Source organism: Gadus chalcogrammus, chromosome 15 (genome assembly GCF_026213295.1).
Source record: "Gadus chalcogrammus isolate NIFS_2021 chromosome 15, NIFS_Gcha_1.0, whole genome shotgun sequence".
NCBI classification, from domain to species: domain Eukaryota; kingdom Metazoa; phylum Chordata; class Actinopteri; order Gadiformes; family Gadidae; genus Gadus; species Gadus chalcogrammus.
The window spans coordinates 19,731,574-19,742,262 of NC_079426.1; the positions used below are offsets into that span (position 1 = coordinate 19,731,574).

At 44.8% G+C, this 10,689-nt stretch overlaps 1 protein-coding gene across 1 annotated transcript; it reads left to right on the forward strand.

Moving 5' to 3' along the window:
* The first annotated feature begins 204 nt into the window (after positions 1-204).
* Positions 205-10,171, forward strand: LOC130404745 (uncharacterized). The gene is made up of 10 exons (XM_056609631.1): positions 205-2,026; positions 2,462-2,502; positions 6,412-6,574; positions 6,742-6,949; positions 7,076-7,240; positions 7,498-7,717; positions 7,807-7,928; positions 8,107-8,262; positions 8,769-9,019; positions 9,104-10,171. Exons 1-7 carry the CDS (start codon positions 1,886-1,888, stop codon positions 7,862-7,864), a joined length of 996 nt encoding a protein of 331 aa, XP_056465606.1. The 5' UTR covers positions 205-1,885; the 3' UTR covers positions 7,865-7,928; positions 8,107-8,262; positions 8,769-9,019; positions 9,104-10,171.
* The last annotated feature ends 518 nt before the right edge of the window (positions 10,172-10,689 follow it).

The window sequence follows — 10,689 nt, forward strand, 5'->3', positions numbered from 1 at the left end:
CTGGACGAACCATCAGCGCTGATTAGGGACTTAGACATATTCGATTTCTCACGCTTTATGACTCTGTATAACCGTTGCCACTTTACTTAATAAATCCAAGGTCCTCGTGCCGATAGACTTTATTACCTCTCCGTCTCATTTTATCTGATCCAGTAACTAGACAGACCGTTTTTCCCTTCAGTCTCACCTCCTGTGCTGGTTCTGGAGTGGTAGAGGATGGCTGTGCAGTTGATGGCAGCTGGTAGAGGTCCTTCCTATTGTGTCGTTTGAAGCATACATTCTTCATCTTCCTCTGACCAGCATTTCTTTTAGACCCAGCATTCGACTGGTTCTGTCCGTCTGCAGGCAAGTCCGGTTTTCCCCTGTCTCACAGCATTTTCTACCTAGAAAGATATATAGTAAAAACAGTGCATTGATATTATAATAATGAGTTCACTGCAAACATGCCATATGATATAGTTTGCACTGGGATTTCAGTAATAGAAAATGTGTTATTATTATGATCTTGGTACACACACACACACACACACACACACTTGCACACTCTAACCTCTATGATGTAGTTCGGATACTGAAAATAAAAAAGACATATAGGCCTAGAGTACAATGGTCAAATAATGAGTTACCTTCCACAGGATCGCAGCTGCATGGGAACAAGATCTCCCTGGTCCAGCGACACACGTACATCCCGCCGTTTTGACTTCTCCAGCTTCAGTTACCAGCACCCAAGCATTATGCCACGCGCTATTCAAACATTGACTAGGCTCTACATTTGCTTTCAAATAAACAAAACGATCATGTTTGTATGACATGACACAACCAACTTTGTCGCTATGCAAATATTGATGAGCCTCGGAGGCTTTCAGACTGTCCATCGCTTTCCCATCCGTTGCTAAGGAGTCCACGAAATAGGCGCAAATCTTGCTGTATGTTATGTTGGGCCACGTCGCCATGTTATCCACCCAGTTCTGCACTGAATTCGGGTGGGGGATAGTAATGCCATCTCCAGTAAGATCATTTAAACTGTGTTGCCATTGTATGGATATTATTAGCTTACCATATCGATCTGACAGTGGGCTGTCAAAGCGTCTGTTTACATTGGCAACCGCTGCGCAAACCACTTCCGGCGGAAATTAAATGCATTTGTGGAGGGTAATGGCGCCGCCCAGGGTTCGACGCGTAAACTTGTCTATAGGCTGCTACCCAATGTCAAGGAAGCATGCTCAACGGCCGCCCTTTTAAGGACGCTACGTCATAGAACGCCGACAAGCACTGTTCCAATGTTGAGGACACTCGAAAGCCGCGCCATTTTTGCGTCCTTTGTTTTTGAGAATTCCGAGATTTTTCAAGGATGCATCGCTGCATCCTAGACGAGCCAAAACTACCCACAATCCTCTGCGTTCACTGGGCGGGTTCTTGAAAATGGCAGAGCAGTACACGTTCAAATGAAGTGAAGTTATATTAGTTTTCAGAAATATTTTGTGCCGTATTGCTTTTTATAGATTCATCATGTTAATGCAAATAATCAAGCCTAAAGACCTGTGCCACTTTTCAAACGTTTTTGCAACTTAATGATACGTTGCTATATTTTGCATGGACGTAGCTGGTGTTAAACACCACTGTCACCAATGTCAATTTACTCGCTCACAAGATTACATTATTTATGTATACCATAGGCGTCGATTACGCCGGGGACGCGTCCCCACCAGTTTTCATAAAGACTAATTTTGTCCCCATCAGAAAAAAATAAATAAATTCAATGCAGTTTTTTAAAAATGAATGTTTATAGCGCGAGAGTCGAGACAGATGCGAACCAATCCACAAAAAGTCTATCTGGATACGGCACACAGCCGTCAACAATTTGCAACACTTGGATAGTTCTAGAATGGGGGATGGGTGGGTGGTACGGTGGGCGGCTCCTTCTCTGTGTAATCTGAACCTGACTGCTTGCCGCGCAGCGCGCACTTCCATGGACAATCTGCGGCGGTTGCAGCCTCATGCATTTGAGGAGAGGAGTCCGGAGGAGGTAACGTAACGTATCTACAGTATATTTATTCATGATGATGACAATCTGTACAAACTCCTTTGTCGTAGTTTGACCGAGGGCAGCGAACGATTTATCTTGATAGTTTCTAAGTTCTATCGTTGACGTTGAAGCTAATAGCCAACATTAGCTTCTAGAAGCCAAGTAGGCCTAGCTCGCTGCCACAGTCAAGTTGGATCTGACCGCTGTTAGCGATAGCATTACATAATTGTATCATCTTAGATGCAGTTAGAGTTTAGATGAGGTAACATTAATGCTACGCTACCCTCGGCCAGTCTTCCCATGTGGTGACATTTTATTTTACCAAAGTTAAGCTTGTTATTGATGGGCTAGGCTAGTGTAACACAATTCCAACTGTGTAGGCCTAGTGGTTATATTTCTGACACTGATGCAATCCATTTTATTATCCTTCTCCAGACCAGACCTGCTGCAAGTGCCTTTGCGTTGGCTGAAAAAAGGTGGTTGCATATGCATTACGTTGTGAAAATACCGAAGTAAGAACTGTGACCTGAGGCCTGTTTCAGGTAGCTGGTTTAACATACTCTGAGTTTAATTCTGCGCTCTGAGTTGGTTGACTCAGAGTTCAGGGTTGAAAAGTAACTCTGGGTTTTCGGTTTCAGAACAGGTGATCAGCGTTGGGTTAATCAACTCTGAGTATGTTCACTCTGGGTTGAGGGCGTGCCTGTTGACTATGAAGAGCCATCATCAATGGATCTCTGATAACATGATCAAACATGGACCAAAAGCGTAGATCCACTTACTTTTCCCCCACGGAATTGGAAATTCTAATGAACGTGTATGCCGAGCAGTTACCCATTTTAACCAAAAAAAGCAATACCGCCGCGGCAGCGAGAGCGCGAGAGAGAGCTTGGCAGGAAATACCTGAACAAGTCAATGCGTGAGTCAAATAAATTAGTAAAATAAAATAAAATAAGAGGAAAGTTTAATATCTTCCACTTATTCAATATGTAAATTGTGTGTGTGTGTGTGTGTGTGTGTGTGTGTGTGTGTGTGTGTGTGTGTGTGTGTGTGTGTGTGTGTGTGTGTGTGTGTGTCAATTTACGCAACCCCGAGTTGCCCCACGAGGACTTGGCAGCAAATGAAGTACAAAAATATAGTTTAAACAGGTAAACTAATGTTTAATTGAAATCAAATCAATTGTGCTGTTTTGCCTGCTCTACCTAATTTAACAGCTATGTTCAAAATGTATTATATATTTGTATACTATATTTAAGCAGTAAATGTAAGTAGTACATTTCCCAGCCACCCCAACACTGCCAATATTTAATAGGATTTAGATATATTAGAAGGCTACACCTAGGCAAAATGCATTATAAATATATATGTGTCTTCAAAATAGCGCTTATTGAATATTAGGGTAACATTTTCCTCCATGTTAGCAAATCAAAAAAATGCAGAGGCCCGGCAGACTGGAGGGGGTCCACCACCTGCAGCCCTCACAGAGGCTGAGGAGATGGCCCTCAGCCAACAGAGTATGCGTCCTGTGGCTGAGGGCATCCCTGGGGGGGAGCTCCTCTGATCCCCCCCACCCCCCAGGATAGAAGTGCCTTTACAGTATAAGAGGTTGGTTATTCAAAATAATTAAATATGTACACGCAACCCAGCGCGTTGCAAATTAGATATTCTGGCTCAAGTAATAATTGCACTGTCTAATCATCTTCTTCCAGTTACTGATGAACCAGATGCCCTCACCAACCTCCATGCAATTGTAACAATTCAAAAGATGCAAAAGGATGCTTTGGAGATCCAAATTTTGGAACATAAGTTATAGGTGGTTGAGGTGCAAACTGGGATAGGCTACTGTTCCCTGCTCTAAAAACATACCCAATATAAATTACTTTTTTTTTTTGTGCTCTCAGGAAATAAAATAATCCTCATAATAAGTAGATTGTCTTTATTAGAACACGGGCTGTGGTGGGACAAGTTATTTTGTTGAACAGTTTACTCAAAGGGTTTTACTTCAGTGAACAATGCAGACGATTATGCTGAGCATGTGCATGTAGAGAAGAACAGCATCTGGTTAAAAGCAGTACCAGGGTCTTTTCTGCCTTGCATTCTTAAAATTAGTTTCTTGACTTGCAGCAGTTATAGGTGCGTGGTTAGTCAGCTACTCTGATCATGGGAAAGCCACAACGTTGAAGTGACTGTAGTACAGAGCGGGTGGGATGCACGGGGCGGATCATTCTGCACATGCGTTAATTGCCCTCATCCTCATCGTCATCCGCTTATCCGGGGTCGGGTCGCGGGGGGAGCAGCTCAAGCAGGGGGCCCCAGACTTCCCTTTTCCCGGGCCACATTGACCAGCTCTGACGGGGGGATCCCGAGGCGTTCCCAGGCCAGTGTTGAGATATAATCTCTCCACCTAGTCCTGGGTCTTCCCCGAGGTCTCCTCCCCACTGGACGTGCCTGAAACACCTCCCAAGGAAGGCGCCCAGTGGGCATCCTTACCAGATGCCCGAACCACCTCAGCTGACTCCTTTCTAAGTAAAGGAGCAGCGGCTCTAATCCGAGTTCCTCACGGATGGCTGAGCTTCTCACCCTATCCCTAAGGGAGACGCCAGCCACCCTTCTGAGAAAACTCATCTCGGCCGCTTGTACCCGCGATCTCGTCCTTTCGGTCATCACCCAGCCCTCATGACCATAGGTGAGGATAGGAACGAAGATCGACCGGTAGATCGAGAGCTTTGCCTTGCGGCTCAGCTCTCTTTTCGTTACAACGGTGCGGTAAAGCGAACGCAATACCGCCCCCGCTGCTCCGATTCTCCGGCCAATCTCACGCTCCATAGTACCCTCACTCGCGAACAAGACCCCGAGGTACTTGAACTCCTTCACTTGGGCTAAGGACTCATTTCCTACCCGGAGTAAGCAATCCACCGGTTTCCTGCTAAGAGTCATGGCCTCAGATTTAGCGGTGCTGATCCTCATCCCAGCCGCTTCACACTCAGCCGCCAGCCGATCCAGTGAGTGCTGAAGGTCACAGGCCGATGATCCAATGAGGACCACATCATCTGCAAAAAGCAGTGACGAGATCCTCAGACCACCGAACTGCAACCCTAACCCCTCCCCACCACGACTACGCCTCGATATCCTGTCCATGTATATCACAAACAGGATTGGTGACAAGGCGCAGCCCTGGCGGAGACCAGCACCCACTGAGAACGAAACTGACTGGCTGCCGAGAACACGAACACAGCTCTCGCTTTGGGAGTACAAAGATTGGATGGCCCTGAGGATAGACCCCCTTACCCCATACTCCCGCAGCACCTCCCACAGTTTCTCCCGGGGGACCCGGTCATACGCCTTCTCCAGATCCACAAAACACATGTAGACCGGATGGGCATACTCCCAGGCCCCCTCCAGGATCCTTGCGAGAGTGAAGAGCTGGTCCGTAGTTCCACGTCCGGGGCGAAAACCGCATTGTTCCTCTTCAATCTGAGGTTCGACGATAATTGCGATAATTTTTTTTTTTAAAAACTTAAAGCATGCCCCCGGTGCGTTTGACAGTTAACATGGGGGCTGAGAAGGTGGTCTAAATAAATGATAGATTGCGCTGAAAAACGATAGCGCTCGTGAAGAAAATTATCAGGAAAATAAAGTATATCCAACCGGGGTCTTAATAATCGTTCCTCACGGAGATTCCTTCTGAGGATCGCAGCCTCTACGTCCACAGGCTCTCGTAGAAAAGGACATGCCATTTCTAACACTTCCTTCTGTCGGAGAGCTGCCTTCAGCCTTATAGACAACAAACTCAGAGTAGGTCTAACCACCTCCCGAGCAGGTTAGACCCACGGCGTATGTTGCCGCAGCAACTAACTCTCAGTTGCGCTGAACCTGCTACCTGAAACGGAAAACCCAGAGTTTCCACTAACTCAGAGCGAACAAACTCGGGGTTGCCTCAAAACCAGCTACCTGAAACAGGGCTCTGATATGGTTGTGAGTTCAGCATTTTGTTTTTTAATTGATTGGCAAAAAAAAACTGAAAAGCTTTTTGATTGCACAGCAATTCAAGCAGAACACAAAGGGTGTGTGGGTGGGGGGGGGGGGGGTGTGTGTGTGGGTGTGTTTTTTTGTGACACAATATATACAATAATAACCCAGAAAAACAGCTGGGCAACTACTAAATACAATTTATTGCAAGAAGAACCCTGAAAAACTGTTTTTCTTTATGCAAATTCTTGCAGAACACAAAACTGGGGTGTGTGTGTAAATTATGCCACGCTGGACAACTACTAAATGAAAACAAACATTGCATATTCTGTGTTTTAAAATGCCCCAAACAAATGTTCACGCCTCTCCGATGTGCCAATGAAGGCAGTGGCTATTTTCTGTCTCGTTATTTTCTCCAGCTTCTCCTTGTGGACATGGCAGACAGACACACTGTTGAGTCGTGACTGCTCCATCGTGGAGCGGAGCCAATTCTTCAAACGACGCAGGGCACTGAAGCTCCGCTCCGCTTCGCAAGAAGAGACTGGGACCACAAGCAACAGCCTAACAAGAGCCTCCACCTGGGTAAACAGCCGCATTACTTCTGGTACCATGGTCTTCAAGACATTAGTGACTTCCTGACAAGAATTGAACTTGTAATTTGCCTTCAGCATAGCCAGTTGCATTTGCAGCAGCTGTGCATCCAATTCTGGGTAGAGCTCTACTACCTCGCTAATTTCTCCCGACACTAGGTGTTGCTCCAACGTGGCCAAACGGCCAAGGCCCTCTTGGTTGAACCTCTCATCCAGCTGCACGCTTGCTGTATCGATGGCAGAGAAAAATTGCACCCTGAAAAAGTCCTCTGCCGAAGACGGGGTGTAGCTTTTTGCAGGCCCACCATATCGGTTAGCTGGTTTCCGTACTTGTGGAAGATTTATTGGCTGAAGATCAAGAGATGTGGTGAGTTCTACAGCTCTTGAGTAAAGCCTCATAAATTTCTCGCTTGTTCTCTGTGCCACAAACGCTTTCCTTGTGCAATCAACAGCCTCTAACATCCTGCCAATTGTTACTGCCCTCCCTTGCAAGCTTTTATTGAGACCTTCAAGCTGCAGGAGAATATCCTGCCCAAGGATAAGGCCAAGTACCGTGTTGCCTTTTTGGAGATGGTCAAGAAGGCCACTTGCTCGAGGAGCTGTGACCCCATTCGAGGAAGCCAACTCCTCCAATGCAGCCAAGATCACCTCGTATTGGGTGAGGACCGACTTGATCGCTGGTGTTCGCACAGTCCACCTGGTAGCACACAATGGCTTGATTGTGGTGAATGAGCCATTTTCAGTCAATGCTATCTGTTTAAAGATTGTTTTGAATTTCCCAGAACTGGTGTGGATAAGCAGGCTTTTTGCGTGACCAGATTCACACAGTGGACAAAAGTGGCAAGGGGCTGTTCTCTGCGGACCAAAGCTTGCATCCCAGATAAGTGCCCTGACATGTTTGCTGCTCCATCATAGGTTTGGCCACGAAGACCCGAGAGTGGAAGATTGAGACGGAGCAGCATATCGGAGGCAATTCTCCAGAGATGCTCGCCAGTTGTGGAAGAGGCCTCGTACAACCCTACAAACTCCTCCCTTGGTTCCAGATCTTGGTCCACATAGCGGAGGCAGATGGAGATCTGCTCTGTTCCACTGACGTCCTGTGTTCCGTCCATTATGAGGGAATACTGCAGCACAGGTAAGGCAGAAATCTCTGCGGCTATCCCCCTAATTATAATATGACCCATAATTCTCAGTAACTCATTTTGTGTGTCCGGGCTTGTGTAGGGATGGTCTCTCTTCAGCCAGCTTGCAAGGTTGGGGTCATCCTCCGCCTTATCTCTAAGATAATTTTGGAAGTTTCCATCCAAATTGGCATGGCCCCTAAGAGCCAAGCCCTGTTTGGAGAGGTACCTTACCGCACCTACAATTTGTAAAAGAGCCAACCTGGCTGACTCTTGGGCCCTTGCTGAAGGGCGGCACAGTTTATTTCTTACGGAATCCTTTTTGTGCGCCTGTGTGTTGAGGGCAATTAAATGTGCCTTGCTGTTTTGGTGTCTGCTGAATGATTCCCTACTTTTTTTCCAGTTTCTGAACCCTACAGAGATGAATGTTTTTTCAGCACTTTTGGCCAATGCTGATTTTTGGTTTGCAAAAGCAGTCATACAGGGGAAACACAAAAACCCCTTAACTTGCTGGCTGTAGTGCAGCCAAGGGAATGCTTCATACCAAATATCTTGGAAGGTAAGAGTCCTATTCTGCAGAATTTGTGGCTCAATTTCTCGTGCACTGGGCTGGTACGGGCCATCCATTGGGTGTTCAAGGCAGATCCCCTCAGTTTGAGTAGCTGGCTGCTCCTGAAATGTAGTTAGTTCATTGGATGTGAGTAAGTGTAAATAGTTCAGTGTGAGGACTGCATATTTGGCAAACAGAATGCAGATTTCAATGTTGACTTGATTTAAGATCATTGTTGCTGCCTGTCTGTATGTTTATTTGAATACGATCAGGTCTTTCTCAAGACATTTGAGGGCCTCACCTCGTCATGCTCATCTGCCTGTTCCTGCATTTCTTGGTTTATCTCAGATGGACCTGGGTCCTGTTCCTGACACAGACCATGTACAAATTGAATGTAACTTGTTTCAATGTATTGAATCATACTTTAATTTCACAGGGTGAAATATTGTTGTTCATGTAGTGTTGCCTTTTTAAATGGAAATCTGTCAATTGACACACAGGTTTGTTTTTCTAAGGTGACTGAGTACTGTGAGCGGCCAATAATGGGAAAATGTCCTTGTGACGAGTCCATCCAGGCAAGTCACAATGCTAATCTATATTTTAAGCCATGCTCTTGGCCACTTAACATGCTCAAAATGTCATTACAAGCAAAAAATATAATTTTTTTCTTCAGTTACGTGTTGACCTCACCTCTCCATTGTCCTCATCCACAATTTCCTGCCATTCACTAAGTTCTGATTGACTTAGTTCCTCTCCCTGATCAAATGTAAACAAAGACAGAAGATTGATAACTTCATTGATTTAGCTGTCTTATTTATTTATTTTAAAATGCAGTGTTTTCTCCTTTTAGGAACTTGTTTCTGCCAACTCACCTCTTCATTGCCATCTACCAGTTCCTGCCTTTCATTAAGCTCTGATGCACTTGGTTCCTGTTCCTTTATAAATAAATAAAAATGTGTTAACTCAATTGATTATGCCCTCTATTTTATGTGATTTATGTGGTGTGCAAACAAAAGTCTTGTAACCTTTATTGTAATGATATGACCACTATGACGGTATGTTGGTTGTGGTATGTTATCAATATTGTAATTGGTTTTTGACAAAATATTGGTTTGGAGTGTGCGTTTGCCTGCTACCATGTTTGTTACTCGGTACAATATGGATGATTTACGACCATCTAGTGGGGAGTCTGAAAACTGCTAACGAAACGTCATTGAAGTGAAAATAAAATAAATCATTCGTACTGTTGTAAATTCAAAATTAATTTAAATAGGAAAGCTAAACGTTAAAGCACATAGGACAAAACACTCCAGCACTAGGCATGCTAGCCAACAGTGTGTCGCGCTGGTAGAGGCTAGCTATCTACAAAAACCTCAAGAATTACAATATATTTCTAGAATAAATATTAATTTAGCTGAGCTCATAAGACACTAGCACACTTACAGTGCATGTCGGCTTCAATTGCTTGGCTTTAAAAAATGCTCTGATGTCCGGTCCACTCCTTTTTGACATTTTTCTGTATAATTGACTAGGTAGGATCAGAGAATGTCGCGCTCTGGTTTTTATCGCTATCTCGTCTTTTTTCAGTCGTGACTAAATGTCCCCTCTGCGGCACCGTAGTTGTGGATTATTTTCGTATGAGGTGCCAGCCTGACTTGGACAATGAATGAGATATTAATATACCAATACTCTATGGCTGGTATGCAATGATGAGGCATCAGACAGTCAATTAATTTTAGCCTGAATACATAGGTAAAAAGCACCAGACCGCTAGTACCATGGATGGACAGTGTCAGAGCGAAAACCTGTTGAACTAAATGGATGTGGTTAGGCAGCAGGCACGCAGGCTACACCGCGGGATACATCTGCAGACCACTGGCACGTTGATAAAGGTAAGATGCGATATTTATTAATAATAATAATAATAATAATAATAATAATACATTTTATTTCAAGCGCCTTTCATGACACCCAAGGTCGCTTCACAAACAATCATCTCATTACAATTACAATAATCTCATAGAAATAAATAGAAATAAGAAAAATAAAAGTCAGTCAGTCAGTCCATAAGCTATCTTGAAGAAATTAGTTTTAAGTCTGCTTTTAAAGTCAGTAATTGAGTCACAGTGTCTGATGTAGTCTGGCAGTGAATTCCACAACTTGGGGGCGATGTAGCTGAAAGCCCTCTCTCCCAGGGTGCTGAGGTTCGCCTTAGGGACATGCAGTAGGCCTGCTGTGGAGGATCTCAGTGAGCGGGCAGGAGTGTAGGATTCCAGGAGGTCAGAGAGGTAGGTGGGGGTATTGTTGTGTAGGGACTTGTAGGTCAGGAGCAGGACTTTAAATTGAATTCGGTAGGCTACTGGAAGCCAGTGCAGTTGGATAAGCAATGGTGTTACATGGCTGGTGGATTTAGAGCGTGTTACAATCCTTGCTGCA